The following is a 17,526-nucleotide window of genomic DNA, read 5'->3' on the forward strand; positions in this document are numbered from 1 at the left end:
AGAGTGAGGGCCATCTCATAGGGGCTGGAGCCCCCTGATAACATGGCCAAAGAATGAGACAAAGTCTAATCGTCCTCACCTCCAGGAAGCATTCTGCTGTACTTAGTCCAAGGCGAAATGGGCCATTCTTCTGGGTCTAACATTTTAACATAAATATTTCACATGATTAATTTAACTCTAGGGCTGCAAGAAATTAAATGACACAATGTAATTGACTGACTGTAACTGATTGATAATGTAAGTGATTGAATGAAATCATATGGGATTACTTTAATGCCACAACTTTTTATGTCAAGTAACAACAAAGGAAATTGACGTCACAACATATTCTGACCCTGTGTCTTACATATTTAATGACTTCAGGACATTATAATGGAGAGAGACATTTGCAAGTGTGACTGGTACAAGATCCTTGATTTATAAGCATGATGACAATGCAGTATTGTTTATAGGACTGTCTGCTTATGGAAATGGGCAACTGGGTTAGTAATTTATACAGATTTTCAATAATACAGAATTTTAAAAGACAATATAATATCTGGTAAAAACAAAATATTCCTTTCTTTGAAATAACTGCAGCATCATTAAATAGTGCTTGTGATGTGACTTCACTCTTCTGAGCACATAATATGAACTGTGTCTCTTGACCTCCTAACAACCTGGAGTTTATTATTATCATGTGTCCCTTTTGAAAGTCAATGACTCAGGTTCAAAGAGGACAGATATTTATCCAAAGCAATACAAGTATTTGGTACAGAAGTAGGATATGAAAATGTGAGGCAATATAAACTCAAAGACAACCTTGCTATGTGCTCTGTGCTTCAACTGTCTTCCAGGTTGTCATGGTTTACACTATGGTAAAAAGACACAGGGCAGCGTGGGAATGGCCACATCTGCCCTTTACCAACTTCACAAAGGGGAACTATCCCCTTCAATAGTAATAATAACACAGAACTAATTCCTACGGGGTCAGACATGTCCTCCCATGCTCCAGTAACTGTTCCTACTCATCTCTCAAGCCTTTGCATAGTCAGTGAAGCACAGATAGACATTCCTCTGGTACTCTCTGCTTTCTGCCAAGATCCATCTAACATTAGCTATAATGTTATATAATATATAATGTTATAACCACGACCTCTTCTAAATCCTCCAGCCTGCACATCTGGCAGTTCTCTGTTGACATATTGCTCCAGTCACTTTTGGATAATTTTCAGCAGAATCTTGCTTGCATGTGATATTAATGATATTGTTCCAGTATCCAGGTTTGTCCTGGAGAGGGTGAAGCCGGGCTGCTCCTTGGAGTCAAGGATTCTGAAGCTTCGTTTGACATACTTTGGGCATGTTGCAAGGAGGGACTGGTCTTTGGAGAGGGGCATCATGTTTGGGAGAGTGGAGGGACAGTGCAAGAGAGGAAGACCCTCGATGAAATGGTTCGATTCAGTCACTGGTTCAATAGGGGTAGATATATCAGAGACCGTGAGGTTGGCACAGGATTGAGCAGGGTTTAGGCTGTTGTATATAGGGTCGCTATGAGTCACAAACAACTCCACGGCAGATAATAACAACAGCAATTCATCTTTCAACACCAGTCTTACTGCTTTGTTGGGTACAAAATCTGTTGTGATAGCTCACAGACCACACAGAATGATGTGGGGGAAGTCAGGAGGTTTTCATCCAGATTAGTAGAAGAATACAGACAACACAGCTCCCAAATGTGCATACAGGCACCTCAGCCTCGAGCCTTGTGGCTTTAGGCCAATGTTCCAAGTTCTCGGTCCTACCAGTATTACCTTCCCACCCCTAGTTGTCCATCAAAGCTCTCAATCCTGCCGCTATTGGCTCTCTCCCTGCAAGGTCCCATCTCACCTCAGGTCTCTAGTTTGGCTCTAGGTGTCACTGGCGTGGGTATAGCTGAAGCAAGAAGAGTGTCCTATATTTTCTTGCTTCTTGTTCAATGGCACGGAAGGATTTGTCTGCCCCTTACTGCTGGCTTGCTCAATTCATTGGCCAATCTAGCCAATCCCCTTTTAAATTGTTGAGGCTGGCCAACCTCCTTGTGAATAGACAACAATGCTTCATTTGCATATTCCCACTCAACTATATAGCAAAGTCAAGTAATGGCTAAGAAAGGTCATATTGAAAGATAGATTCCACGACTACCTTTTTCTTATTCTCTTTTGACATATTTATTTTCTGCGTTGTTCATGCTTTTATTGCTTTCTATATATTCTGTCTACATCTCATTTTTTTTTTTCAGTCCTATGGCCACCATTAGTTTTCTTTCACACAACCCATTGCCCTGCATTTATTTTAAAGCCAATCAGTCAACCACCTGCAGGCTCACGACTTATTTTGGAATGCTCGTGTCAACACCCACTACTTACTGTATTTCACACCCTGTCAAGCTATCAAACAAAGTTAGCAATATGTTTTTAAATGCATTAATGGAGAGATGAGTCAGAATGGTCCCTTCTGTCTAAAGACTATAATCTGCAGGGAAGATCAAGACCAAAAGCTGCCATTTAAGTTGGTATTTAATCTTGAGACTCAGACATTTCCCAGAGATTTAGAACAATCCCAGTTCTGAACAAGGACAAATAAAATCATATGAGCCTATAGTGAGATATTTGTTAATAACGCCCAAGCATATTACAGTGTGTAGTTTATGATTTCTTTTGTAATTGCCATCTTAGAAAATGTATCTTATAATTGAAATGTTAGAAAATGTATTTCCCTCTGGGGTAATGATTGGGGTAAAGGGAGGAAGATATGTTGGAGGCAGTGAGATTGGCTGAGAAAAGGGCAGTGCTCAGAGAAACTGTTTATTAGGTCACTATGACTGGTTTCATAGTCAATAGTTGACTTGAAGGCACATAACAACAACAAGGTAGTTGGAAGAAATGGTTTCTGTAAACTAGAGAAATGGGATTCTCAAAGAATGTCTTAGATCTATCATTTTATGTAAATGACTGGCAAAATCCTACTAAAAGTCATCATTAAATCATTTCCAAAGTTGAAAACTGTAGTGGCTAATGTGAGCCTTCAAACCAGAAGGTTTATGGTTCAAACCCACCATCTGCTTCACAAGAGGAAGATGTGTTTGTCTCTTCTGTGAAATCACAGCCTTGAAAACCCTCTGGGATAATTCTCTTCTGTACCAGAACATGGTTTTTAGTTGGAATTGACCTTGTAGGAGATTTTTTTTTTCCCTTTTTGTTGTTTCGGGGTATTTTTAAATTTTTTCACCAATCCTTAACCATTGAAAGAAAAGAAAACACAAGAAAGACATTTGACAAAGAAAATAGAATAAGCTTTAATATACATAATAAAATCATCTAACTGGATTCATTTTTTTTTCTTCCTGTACTGTCTTCCTGAAAGAGATTTTTGTCCTTGTATATGTTTGAGTAACAATTGATTTGGATTAAGACATTCCTTCTGAATAAATAATGCTCTAAAAACCAACACAATCAGTTACCCTGGAGTCAATTTCAATTTCTTGCAAACTTACGTGTGTCAGCGGAGAACTACGCTCCAGAGGATTTTCAATGGCTCAGTTTTTCGGCATCAACAGACTTTTCTTAGGAAATACCTGTGAGTGGATTTGATGCTACACTCTTCCATTTAGCAACTCAGCATGTTAACTGTGTTAACCTGGAGCCTCAGTAGTGGGCTTTTGTTGTTTGGTGGTGGTAAGCTAATTTTCAGTTCTCAGCGCCCTCAGGGAACAGAGTAGAACTGCTCCAGAGCATTTTCATGGCTGTGATCTTAGCAGAAGGACATCTCAATCTTTCTCCTGTGGGGCCTACCTGAAGTTCAAGTATCAGACTTTCCATGAGCAGCTGAGTGATTAACTGTTGTGCCAACAAGTGTTCGTTCCTTCTACACCTGGTTATAGGGTATGTCTCACAGATCAGTGAAGTCATAAAAAACACTAACACACTTGGCAATAAGTCTGTCAAATTCAGAGAGGGCAATAAAAATATGTATATATATACAACTATATATAAAAAACTATATACATATATGAAACTATAGATATAAAACTATATATAGAACTATATCTATAAAACTATATATATTTTTGTTAGGTGCCATCGAGTTATAGACGGCTTATAGTGACCCTATGAATAAAAGACCTGAGCACTGTTCATAGAGTTTCCAGAGGCAAGCCATTTCAGAAGTGGATGCCACTCCTGCTTCCAAGCTTGTTTTAATCAGGGAGCTCCACCAAACACTGTCCACCATGGGTGACCATTAGCACATTTGACACATCAGTGTCACAGCAACCACAAGTTACCTCTGTATAGCAATGCACAGACCTGTGCTACACCACTTAGAAGAATGCATTGACAAAAAAAAATTTAAATCAGGCCTGAGGGCCGCAGATTAAAATCACCCATCTTATGCTTGGTAGCATAACTTTCTGTCCACTAGGCCAGCATAACTCTCTCTATGTTGTTGTTATTGTTGTAAAGTGCCGTTGAGTCACAGATGACTCGTAGTGACCCTATGAACAAAAGATCTGAGCACTGTTCATAGAGTTTACGGAGGCAAGCCATTTTGGAATTGGATGCCATTCCTGCTCCCAAGCTTTTAATCGAGAAGAAATAAATTATACATATATTTATATTTATATTTATACACACATTCATAAAAGTAATACAATTTTGCTTGAAGATATATATAGTATTATATATATAAATTTTATTACTTTTTATGCTTGAAATTTACAATATGAATCTCTTAATCATTGTTAAATATATATTAGATTCCAAATACCAAGGTATGACATGTCTGCAGATGTCTACAGTGTGACTTATGTCAGGATAATCCTTAAAGTTTCTCAGATATGCCTTGTTGTGCTTTTAGAATACATACAGTCCCTGGGTATAAAAGTGAGTCCTGGAAATGCAAACTTACTCAAGAATGGTTTTGCCAAAATCCAGTGCAAAATGGTAATTTTAAATGATCACCTCTTTAGAAATAATTTATTGTATATGTATATGTTACATGAAAAACCTAAACAACTGTGTGACATTCGACGCTGGCCAATGTAGCAAATGTTGGTGCCTCACATTATCCCCTCAACTTAGATGATTGATATATGATTTACTTTCAATATGTAGGATCGCTATCTCTGTGCCTGAGCCTTTCTTCCTGGCATGACAAAGAGGGAGAATTGCCGTTCTCCAAGAGGCATCTTGATTCAGAGCTAGAGGGTGGAGAGTAGTTGGTGTGTACACTCCCTACAGGAATACGTGTTCTACCTTAATCCCCACAGCGTCCACGTTTGCTCTGATGGTCTTGTAGTCATCATTTCCTTGATTTTGCAAACTTTATTGGTTTCTGTCTTAGCTAGCATTGTTATAGCACAGGTGGCATAAATTGGTTTGAAAGCAGGAGTGGCATCCACTTCCATAATAGCTTGCCTCCGGAAGCCCTATGAACCTGGAGAAAGGATGAAAGTCACACAAGTGTTGAGGACTTTCATTCATAGGGTTGCTGTGAGTTGTCTACAACTCAACGGCACTTAACAACAACAACAGCATAAATTGGAAGCTTTAAAGAATAAATCTTTATTTTGTCAAAAGTTAGGACACTAGAAGTTCATATCCAGGTTGTGCGGTCTGTCTCTTTCTCTCTCCTGCCCTTTCCTCCTTGTCTCTTTAGCTTCTGTAGCCCTGGCTTTCCCCGGTTTCTTGGTGTTCCTAAGATTTTGTCTGTCCTTCCCCATGTATACTTGCTTCTTTGGCTAATCTGTTCTATTACACAGAAGTGATTCTATATAGAACTCATCCTGTTTGAATCTTAGCAAGTTAACATAACAGAAATCCTGTTTCCAAACTAGATTATATCATCAGGATTATAAAGTTTAGGAGCCCAACGCATAATCTTGGGGACGTACATAATTCACTGTGGTGGTGGTGGTGGTGGTGGTGGTGGTGGTGTCATCGTCATCGCAGCAGCCTTCTTTTCCTTCTGTTTCCATTTCCCATCATGTCCTCAAGATAATTTCTAAGACCACCTCTTAAACTTTAGTACTTATACCTGAAGACTTTTTTCAGAATCTGCTTCTGGGGAATCTGAACCAATTCTATTTTCTCCTCCGTGTATGTATGTCACTGTAGACACTGGCACTTCACTTATAAGTGTTTTCTGTTGTACCTCAACATGAGGACTCTTTGAGTCTCTAAATGTATCGTTTGGCGACTTAGAGGACAGGGGTCAAGAACTCTGAAGCTGACAACCCTTGAACCAGGAGTTAAAAACCCTTACATTGCTACTTTGAACAAGTTATCTCATCTCTCTGAGCCATGGTTTTCTCATCTTTGACATTGTGGTAATGACATTGTGATGAGGCATGAAGTAACAAAATGTGGATGATAATGGTATCTCCTTCCGTGTGCTAGTGGATGTCAATGAGATGGAGAAAAGAAAGTTCTAGTGCAATGCCTAGAAAATGTACTCAATAAATGTTACCCAAGTGCCCACTCTGTAACAGGGCTCTATCCTTGCTTCTAGATAAACTCGAGTAGTGGGAATATAGCCCATTTTTAGGAAAGAAAATCTTTTCAAATTATAGGTGTGAATATGTGTGTGCTCTTTCTCTTTAATACATATATACATGACATCACTACTCACATCTGAATCTGACTTAACTAGCTAATGTTTTACTGGGTGGTTTTCAATTACCTGAAGTCATTCTTCTGAACAAAGAGATTCCCATTTGATTTTCCATAAATAACAGGTGCCAGTTCCCCATTTTTCTCCTTACATAGCTTTTAACTTACTGAAGGTGGTTGTATAATCAACTTTTCAGGAACATATGCTTTGTATAAAACAAGCTACATCTGTGCAAAATGATGAATGTGCACATACCTTGAGGAAAACGAAGCATATTGTTTAAAACAAACCTAAAGAGCAAAATAATCCCCGTTAGAGGGAAAAGTATACAGTTAAACAAAATACCATGTCCATATTAAGTATTCTATGACAATCACTGTGTTAAACTACTGCACCAAAGTAAAAGCTTTTCTAATTATGATTAGTAATGGTCATTCTATCTATGAAATCAATTGTCCTTCTTTTGTGGCCCTGTACTATGTTATTTATCTAGTCCATTTTATTAAGGATCTTATTCACTTTAAAGTATGTGATGGCATAGTTGATATATTTAGATTTTTGTTATATGGTGAATTCTTCTCAGTTCGAAATGTTCAGGAAAAAATAAAATAATGAGTAGAGGCAGACAGACTGTTCTAGAACATCCCTTTTTTTTTACAGAAGCAAGCTTCTCTGGAATGGAAGGAAATTGGGTCCCAAATGGGTTCAATTGCTTCTTGTGTCCAGTACAGTGACATATTGTCTGGTTACAGTAGAACATGTGCCCTCATTTTGGATGAGCTGTTCTGAGAAAAAAAGTTTTATTTAGCCCACAGAGCCAGTTCCCGGATTCGTGGGCCTTACCTCCTCTCTGTGTTACCAAGGTTTTATCATCTTTATTTTTGCTTCTGTTCCATCAGCTGTAACAGCTGAATAGCAATATTATTTTTAAAAAAAAATACAAGATGTTTCTTAAAATAGAACAGAGCTAGACAGAAAAGGCAAAGCAACAAAAGTAGGTCTGTCATTCGTCTGTATTTTGCTCCCTGAACCACCTCCAGGACACACGACCTCACAAATACGTAAATGAACAGACGTGGAGCAAAAATATAACCATATGTCCTAACACAAACCTTTATCCTATTTTGTTCAGGAAGTCAAGCCATATGAAAACTGGTCTGGTTCCAGGAATACTTATATGTTTCCATTTTGTTCATGTTAAGGGAGAAAAATATTGACTGGGTTTGTTCGCTTCCCCCCGACCCCAGTGAGAAAACTTTGAGTTCTAGAAGTAAATTAATTTTTTACTTCAATTCAAAGTCAACAGATGGGCCCCTTTATTCATTCATAGTCTAATTATTTAGTTGATTCAGCCAAGAAGCAGAGACTTTATTGTTGTTTTATTGGTGGTTGGTTATTGATGTGGGGGATTTTTCCCCCCCTTCTCCACATTATCTAAACAAAAATTAGGTCATGCCATATTTGCTCTCTGGGTAAAGTGACATTTTTTTCAGCTGCTCAGACTTCTCTATAATTATTAGGAATGACCAATATGGAACAAAAGGTCAGACCTTTCTAATTACTCCTTTGTCTAACAGCGATGACGTAACATCTTCTTTCAGAGAACAACTTGGAAGATTCAAAAAAAAAAGAACGAGAGCCATTTTTCTCATTGGTTCCCATACTTAAGAATGCTTTATATATCTGTTATTGTTATTGTTGTTTTTAAGTGTCATTGAGTCAAGTACAACTCATTAGCAACCCTATGAACAAAAGATCTGCACCCTATTCTATAATTATCATTGTTTCTCTAATATTCATAGAGTTCCCGAAGGCCGGTTAAGAAGTAGATGCCAATCCTGCTTTCAAGCCTGTCTTAATCTGGGAGCTCTACCACATCCCGTCCACTATTAGTAACCAGTCTGATATTTGACACATCAGTGGAACAGCATTCAGTATCACAGAAACCCCAAGTTATCTCAGTACGGCAAATTGACAAACCAGTGCTATACTACTTAGAAGATTGTTCTTCCCAAAGATAGTTAACCACAGACCCAACAGTTCACACCCGACTTTCAACTAACTCAAGAGAACCTACTCTCCAGAATCCAACAGCTTCACACATGAGCCTTCAAACTAGCCTCCAGACTGAGTCAGGGCCCAGGTGACCTTTAACTATAAAGGCCTGCCTACCAGGTCCTGATTGACTTAAACAAGAGGCTTCCAGCCCACAGCTGATTGTTAACTAAATCCAGGTGACTTACACACAATTGTTAATGAATCAAAAACTGACCCAACACTTTACACTCAACTTTCAACTAAATCAAGAGACCCTACCCTCCAGAATCCAACTGCCTTACACATGAGCCTCCGCACTGGAGACTTAGTCAGGGCCCAAACGACTTTTAAATACAAAGGTCAACCCACCAGGTCCTGAGTGAGGGCAATATTCTGTAGAAGTCCTGATCTGGAGATTGATGCTAAATTCAGACTTTCTGCATCTTGGGTTTGTGTGGGTTTGTTTTTTTGTTTTGTTTTTTTTACCTCTGAATCTTGACTCTTCCTATAGGGCACATAATTACATCAGTGGGCTAAGCTAGAGGCCAAGTGAGCAAACCCTGCCTGTGTAGCTGTCTACATAGTAAACATCAGCATAAATTCCATCTCCTAACTGTGGGGGAATCTAGTCTGAACCCTCCTGATTCTTCATTCTCTTCACCAGCACTTTCTCTCTTTGGCTTTTGCCTCTCTGAATTGAGGGACGGTTCTAGTGTGAAACATCCACGTCCCAAGAACAGATGTGCTACCGTCTCCTGTACATGGTCATTGTCAAGGTTAAGTACAACAGGAATAAGTAGCTTGCCTTGACAAACAAAAATGTTGTTTTCTCCCAGTTTAGAAGGCTAGAAGTCTAAATTCTGAGTGCAACCTTTAGAAGAAGGCCTCTCTCTCTCAGTTTTGGGAACTGTCCTTGTCTCTTCATCTTCTGGTGCTTTAAAGATCTGGTATTTTTGCATCTGTTTGACCCCAAGTCTCCTTTATTCACTTGTTTGATCTCTTTTGTGTCTCCAGAAGACTTAATTAAAGAGAAACCCTAAACTACTCTTGCCTTAGTAACAAAATACAAACAGTCTATTCCCAAATGGGACTATAACCACAGCCATAGTTTAGGATTTACAACATGAGTTTAGGGGCTAGATATTTCAAACTGTAACAGTCACCAACCAGGAAGCTCTTCTGAGCTTTGGCTTTCAGAGTTTTTAGTGACCTCCTCCCATTTGATCATGATAGATTACACTGTGCCTTTTGATACTTAGTTAAACCAAATTACAAACCATTACTTAATGGTTAATTAACTAAAATGAATGATTTTTCATTTTTTCTTGAGGATACACTGGCCTGGAAGCAGGAGCGGCATCCACTTCCGAAATGGCTTGCCTCCGGAAACTCTATGTACGAACAGTGCTCAGGCCGTTCGTTCATAGGGTCGCTATGAGTCGTCTGCGACTCGACGGCATCAAACAACAACAACAACAACACTTCTAAATGAAGCATTTATGAGCAAGCAGAATATAGTTTTAAATCCCCATGGAATCCAGACAGTCTGGAGCCCCAAGAGCTGTGTGAAAAGTACTATTGCCTTGAGATCATCATTAAGACTATTTGGTTTACCAAAATATCCCCAGGCTTCTTAAAACCAAACAGTAGTTTAACTACTAAAAAATGCCACCCTTAAGTGTTATTGTCTTTTTAAGACCTAACTTAAACTCACCTCTGTGTATTTGGAACTGATTCCTAACTGACCTATTTGGTTTCTGAGACTGTAAATCACATGGAGGATTTCCCATCTTTCTCCCTTACAACTCCTGGTGGATTTGAGCCACAATAGGTTCTGCCTTTGGGTTTGCAGCACAATCCCCTACAAAATATACCACTGGACTCCCTTAAGGCAGATCTCTATGAAGCCTGATTGACAACATGAACTAAAAATAATTAAATAACAACATTATTAAGCAATGAGTTTTAATGGTGAGGAACAACTCAGAAAAGAAGGGTGAGAAATAGCATTCAAAGACTATCATCAGTGTGTCTGAATTGTACATGTGAAAACTGTTGAAATTGTGTGTGTGTGTGTGTGTGTGTGTGTGTATTTTCAAGAACCACAAAAATAAGTAAATGATAGGATTTTTTTAAAAAAAGATGCTTTTTCAGATGCAGACATCTTCGAAGAATATTTTTGTAGAATATCACAGACTTCTCAAATAGCCACATAAATATCACTAAGAAACTGTGAAAAAGACAAATTCTCAGTCCTTCTTCCTAACTTGCCATCCCACTGTACCACAGTCCTCATGTGTAGGGCCTAGTCATCTGAGTTAACCAGCACTTGGCTTGTTTCTGATGAACTAACAGTTAAAAGGCACTCGTCTAAAGAGATAGGATAGATTACCAAGGCATGACAATGGCCACTAAGCATTTCTCTGTGGTCTCAAAGAACCTTCATTTGTTTTAAATTTGTATATTAACAACCTAGCACATATAACCATCTATGATTTTAGTTCATGGTGACAGTATTATTACTACTTTAAAAATTAATCGTTTTCATCTCTTCTTGAGCACCCATCAAATGAAGTGTTTATGAGAAAGCAGTGGTCAATGAATAATAGTTGTTAATAAATGTCTGATGAACCTTACAGATTAAGCTGCATCATCATAGTGCTTCATAAAAAGGGGAAAGAAAGCATTAAAAAGAGAATAGATGAGAGCTCTGGTGGCCTAGTGGCAAGAAGTTTTGCTACAATCCTAAAGGCATATGGTTCGAATCCACCAGATGCTCTGCTGGAGAAGGAGGGGCAGTCTCCTCCTGTGCCAATCAGATCTGATTTGATGGTATACAACAAGGGGGAGGGGAGGGAATGTATACAAACTTCCTAATTAAACCAGTTTAAAGAGAATAGATTTCAAAATGCAGACCTTCTAAAATGCAAATATTTTCAATAAAAGATTGTAAAGGATCTTTGTATTGCTTTTCCATCCTATAAATTTCCATTATTACTATATTTTCTACTTGTTCATAGTTATAAGTATAGTTTCTTTTGGCCTTTATTACAGCGTAGTTGGCTTATAATAAACTGTATATTGAAAGCATTTAATTTGATTAATGTTGACAGTGCATACTACAAGAAGGTGTCCTGGTAGTGTAGTGGTTAAATGCTCAGCTGTTAACTGTAGGGTCTGTGGTTCAAATCCACCAGTGGAGTCATAGGAGAAAATACCTGGTAATATGCTCCTGGGGAAGATTACAGCTGAGGAAACGTTTGGAGGTATTTCTACTATGTCCAATAGGGATGTAATAGGGTCATGACTGATTGGAATTCATTCACACCCAGAGCCAATGACATAATAACAATAGCCTTTCCTTGCTCACTCACTCATTGCTGTTGAGTTGGAACTGACTCACAGTTGACCCTCCGTTGGGTTTCTGAGGCTGTCAAGTGGATGGGAGGAGATTACCCATCTTCCTCTTGTGGAGATGCTACTGCATTCGAATTTCCAGAGAGATGCAGTCCTTGGCTTAGCAGTGCCACTGCTTATGCACTGGACCAGCAGATCCTATAGCGAGCAAATAGCTTGTAATTGAATCTTATTGTAGATATCTCTTAGTCATATGCCACTCCCCTCCCAACTCCAATTGGAGTGGATTTGCAGGATAGGTTCTCTGAGTATGGTACCATGTTGTTATTGTGTGTTGTGGAGTCAGAAACCGCTCATAATTGACACTCCAACAGATCTTCCAAGGCTGTAAATCATGTGGGAAGAGATTGGCTATCTTCTGCAAAACAATGGAAGGATTTGAACTGCCGGCCTTTGGATTAACAGTGCAACCCCTTAGCCTCTAGGCTACTAGGGTGGGCAACTAGATAATAGCTCAAGAGCATAAGAAGGGAAATGTGTACAGGGTGGAAATGAAACTCTTTCACCTGTTTGACGTCTAGGGTCTAGCAGTACTTGTTATCTATCGTCACTGGGCGGGCTCCTCTGTTTCGTAAGATGCCAATTAACAGACGAACTTAATCGCTAGTGAGTTGTGCAGCCCTGTCCTGTAGTATAATGGTCTTGTCTCTCTAGCAGCCATCAGTTTCTGTCGTTGGGATACTCTGCTTAACTCTGTTCACCAGTGCACACTCACATGTGCGTTTTCCTGCTACATGTGTCCTATCACGTAACTCTGAGAGTGGTTCATTTGTGCTTCTATAAAGCAGTGGAATTGAATGCTTTGCTTTTTTTATTACCTTTTACCTCTCCTCACACCCCTCAAGCAGATCATCCCATCCCTGAACGACTGCCATCATCCCCATGTGCTTTGCTAGGACTGTACCTTTTGGGCTGAGGTGTTCATTCTCTCTCCCCCGTGCAGGCTGGCTCCACGAGCTGGGAAAGCGCCTGGAATCGCCCTACTACGGCAACAATACCATGGGGGGCCCGTCGATCCGAAGTGCCTATATCGCTGCCCTCTACTTCACTCTCAGTAGCCTCACCAGCGTGGGCTTCGGGAACGTCTCTGCTAACACGGACGCCGAGAAGATCTTCTCCATCTGCACCATGCTGATTGGGGGTGAGAACTTCCTCCTTGCACGAGCGTCCGACTAAAGACTGCTTTCCCGTTTTCTCCATCCTTAAATGTGTTAGAGAGAAACTGGTTTACGTGGGAGGGTTCTAAAGCTAGAATGAGAAACCCAGCGGCCAGTGTTTTAATACCCAATTTTATTGAAATTCAAGTCTATGGTATCAGAGTCCTACTTCTTGTGCAGATAAAAAGGACCATTGATCTAATGGTTTGTTCTTAAGAACAGGCATGATTATTATTTTATTTTCTAAAAGTTTTGGGGGTGTGAAAATATACACAGCAAAATAGAACCCTGTTCAGCAATTTAGCATGTGGGTTTCACTGACAGCAATTACATTCTTCTCATCAGCATCCTTGTATCTCTGCCCTCATGACCCCGCCACCACTCCCTTGGACCCTCTGGCCCTGACAGTTCTCTCATCTGTACTGCAGAGCCGTTGTTAATTCAGTCTCATAGAGGTGTTTCTTCCATAGGGTGCAATGTTCAAGGCAAGAATTCTTTATTTCTTGAGCTAAATTGTTGTTCCCTATAAAGATGATGATGTGTGATAGTTTCAACTCAAAGTTCAATCTATATTTATGAGAAATAGATTCCAGAGTCTCTCTAGTCTCTTTGTATCCTAAAAGTCCGAGTTCCTATAAGAATTTCAGCATCCGTTCCTCAGTTTTCCTAAATTGATTATGTAGCCATCAGTCAGATCCAGGACCAGAATATTCAGTGATGGCAGCTGGGCCCACCCCTTTCTTCTGGCTCATGGCAAGAGTCCTCTTGAATCATCAACAAAATAGACTGACACAGCGACTGCGGCAATGGGCTCAAGTGTGTCCCAGAAGATGAGGATGGCAGAGAATAGGACAGGGCTCAGATCTGTTGTTCATAGGGTCACTATGAGTCACACTTGACTTGACAGCGCCTAACAACAGCAACAACAACATAGCAAGAGAAATAGTAGTTCATGGAGATCATGAAACCTACGCGCCATCTCTTTCTCCAGTTTCTGTATTTGCTTCTCCTTCCTTTATTGCTCCAGGAATTAGAGCCTAATTCATGTAGTTGGGAAGTCTCCTTGTAAGCTGGTAAAATCCCGGGGATTCATAAAGCTAGGAGAAGAGCCCAGACTTTTCAAATACAATTAGACCAGTTGACTGGACAGGGTCAGTCAAACGCTCTTGAAATAAGAGAAAACACTTGAAATAGGAGAATGAGTCCTACTGGATGTTTATTTAGAAATAAATATTATTAATAGCTGCAACTTTTTCCCTTTTTGTTGCAGAATTAAATGTAGCATTCTGTTTATAATTTAACTCTTCCTTTTAAAAAATATTGCTAGTGTATAGCTTCATGGTATCAATTGCCATAGCCAATGTGTGTAACTCTTATACTTAATTGATGCCAATTTTCTAATCGCCATGGATAAGTATTCAGTATTTCTCACAGAATGATTCTCTTTTCTTCTTCCAACCATTGATAACCATCACTAACCATTGGTTTCATTTAGCTTATTTATTTAACTATAATTGTCACTTTGTGATAGATTCATTTCACTCAACATAATGGCTTCCGAGTCAACCCATTCCTATTGTAGCACGTGTCTTATCATTGTTTCTCTTTAAGGCTGAGAAATTTATAATATGTATGGACTGTTCTTTCTGTCTATGTGTTCATTACCTGAAGGCATACGGTTTCCAGCATCTTGCTGTTGTGAACCATGTTGCAGTGAACATCCCAGTAGACGTGGGTGGCTGTGTATTTGCATCTCCACTTTCAGGTCCCTAGGCTATATTCCTGCACGTCAGGGTGCTAGAGTGTCTTCCTAGTTTTGTTTCCAATATTTTTGAGGACTTACCATACTGTGTGATAGCTGTTTGTACTGTTAATGAGAACTCTGGTAGCACTGTGCTTAAGGCAGTCAACTGCTAAACAACAACAACAACAAAAATGTTAACTCGTTGAGCCCCCCAGCCATTCTGCAGGAGAAAGCTGGGTCAGCCTCATTCCAGAACTCACAGCTTCGGAAACCCAGAGGGAGCAGAGTTCTACTCTGTCGTACAGGTTTGCAGGGAGACAGAATCAACTCGGTGACAGGAGGTTTCTGCTGCTTTGATGCTGATGACGCCTGTGGCTCTGTGATTACACACTCAGCTGAAGTGTCAGCAGTTCAGATCAACCATGAGATAAAGACGTGATAGTCTACTTTCCAAAGGATTACGGCATTGGAAACCCAATGGAGGCAGTTTTTTGCTATCTTCCATGGTTGCTATAAACTGCAGAGGGTGTGGTTAATATAACCAACGACAGCGAGCATGTTTTCAGGTGGCTAGAATCTCCTCATGGGAGAAATGTCTGTTCAAGTCCTTTGCTTTTACCTGTCTTTAATTGGATTATTTGACTTTCACTCTTAGCTGTTATTTACGATGCTTATCATGCTTATGTGAGTTGCACAGTCAAAAGTATATGTTTATTAAATTAACAAGCAATAGTATTCTGAGTAGAGGTTCTAGTAGTGGCACAAATCAAGTTACAGAGGTAAGGTGGTTCTTACAATAAAAGGCCTATAGACTAGCACTTTGTCTATTATAGTGTACAAGTTAGGAACCACAAGATGTAGAGACTCAGCTATGTCATTTATGGTTCTTAAGTCTTGGAGCAAATTCCATCTACCACTGGGCTGTTTTACAACTCGGAATTAAAAAAAAAGAAAGAAAAAGTATATGTTTAAAACTCTCTTTGCCAATGCAATGAAAGCTATGAGCATTAGAATGCAACAACAGGACTGCCCTATTATTTCAGATCTTACAAATTTCCCCCCATGACAGGATGCAGTGTTTGTACTTGTATGTCACTCATTTTAGTCTCAGATATGGAATTTACCTTCTTTGACAAATTTTCGCCTCCCCAAGTCCCAACTCTCTCAGGCACTGCTGTGTTAAGTCCCAAACTGGTTGGTGTTTTCAAATATTATTCATGCTGATGTAGTAGACGGAGGGTTCTGGTGGCCTAGTGGTAAGAATCTGCGCTGCAATCTCAAAGGCATATGGTTTGAATCCACCAGCTGCTCTGTGGGAGAAGGATGCGCAGTCTTCTCCTGTACAATTACTGCCTCTGAAAACGTGCTAGGGAGTCAGTTATTGGTCAGTTCTAACTTGATGACACACAACAACAACAGTGTTGACTAAGGATAGTAATGACTAAGGATATTTGACAGATCACTTGGTTAAATAACAAAATAGTAAAACAAAAAGTGCCAGCGCAGTAATAGTAGATAATATTTGTTGACTGCTTGAATATTCGATATTATTTTAACTGTTTTAATGGTAGGTGACGCCAAATAGAATATGTCCTTGGCGACACTGAGGCTGGCAGATCTGAACCCTGCCCTATCCTGTGCCATCCTCCTCATCCCTGACACACTTGAGTCCATTGCTACAGACTGTGCCAAGCCATCTCACTGAGGGTCTTCCTCTCTTCCACTGACCCTCTGCCTCTCCAAGCACGATGTTCCTCACAATCCAATATCTTAAATAATATTGAAAGCAAGTTCATGAGTTTGACTGTATTACTATCCTTTTTACAAATTTTCATATTCTTATAGTATTGCCTCTAAGCTCCAAAACCAGCCTTGCCTACTCTGCTTTGTAATTTTGGGGTATAGCAGCCAACCTCACCTTTCTTTGCCAGCTGGTGGCCAGCTGTGCCTGCCGACAGGGGACTGGAAGGAGACAGGAAGTCAGGAGGGGAGACAGGTCTGCCTTCAGCAGCAGCTTCATGTTGGCAGACGTGCTTGATTTCAGCCTTCAGCATCATTAGACACTGTTCGAACCAACCTCAGTGTGTCCCTCAGACATCCCTGTATCAGTGGGGTGTGCTTCCTCTTCTAAAGGCAGAGCCCTGGCTCCTGGCAGGTCCCTTTGTTCCCTGCCCTTGGCATCTCAGGGTTCTTCAGTCCTGACGACGCTGCTTGTTACCTTTGCTGGTCCAGCTCCTTTCTGCACTTGACCTGTGCTGCCTCTATCTGTGTTCCTTTGTTGTCCACTCAGCCTCTAACAACAGCAAAGCCAGTTTTCTATAGTAAATCCCGTCTGTTGAAAATGTAACACTAAGTCAGGTGGACACAGCCTCTGCCGTCATGGAGCTCAAAAGTTAATGTGATGCCCCCAAACCTGCCTTACTCCCCTATCTCTCTTCGCTCTCTACCCCCTTCACCTCTTTGTCTCCATCATTTTCTCTTTCTCTGTATAATGTCATCCATATTCTCTCTCTCTCTCCTCCCCTCTCCTCCCCTCCCCTCCCC

General features: G+C 40.1%; 1 protein-coding gene across 1 annotated transcript in view; it reads left to right on the top strand.

Moving 5' to 3' along the window:
• KCNH8 (potassium voltage-gated channel, subfamily H (eag-related), member 8) overlaps positions 1 to 17,526 on the top strand; it is a 427,975-nt gene that overhangs the window by 323,071 nt on the left and 87,378 nt on the right. The window contains exon 8 of the mRNA XM_006883339.1: positions 13,025 to 13,222. Within this exon, the coding sequence (XP_006883401.1) occupies positions 13,025 to 13,222 (198 nt within the window). The remainder of the gene's footprint in view (positions 1 to 13,024; positions 13,223 to 17,526) is intronic.

The sequence above is a fragment of the Elephantulus edwardii genome, unplaced genomic scaffold, assembly GCF_000299155.1.
Source record: "Elephantulus edwardii isolate Elephantulus edwardi_28Jun2011 unplaced genomic scaffold, EleEdw1.0 scaffold00027, whole genome shotgun sequence".
NCBI classification, from domain to species: domain Eukaryota; kingdom Metazoa; phylum Chordata; class Mammalia; order Macroscelidea; family Macroscelididae; genus Elephantulus; species Elephantulus edwardii.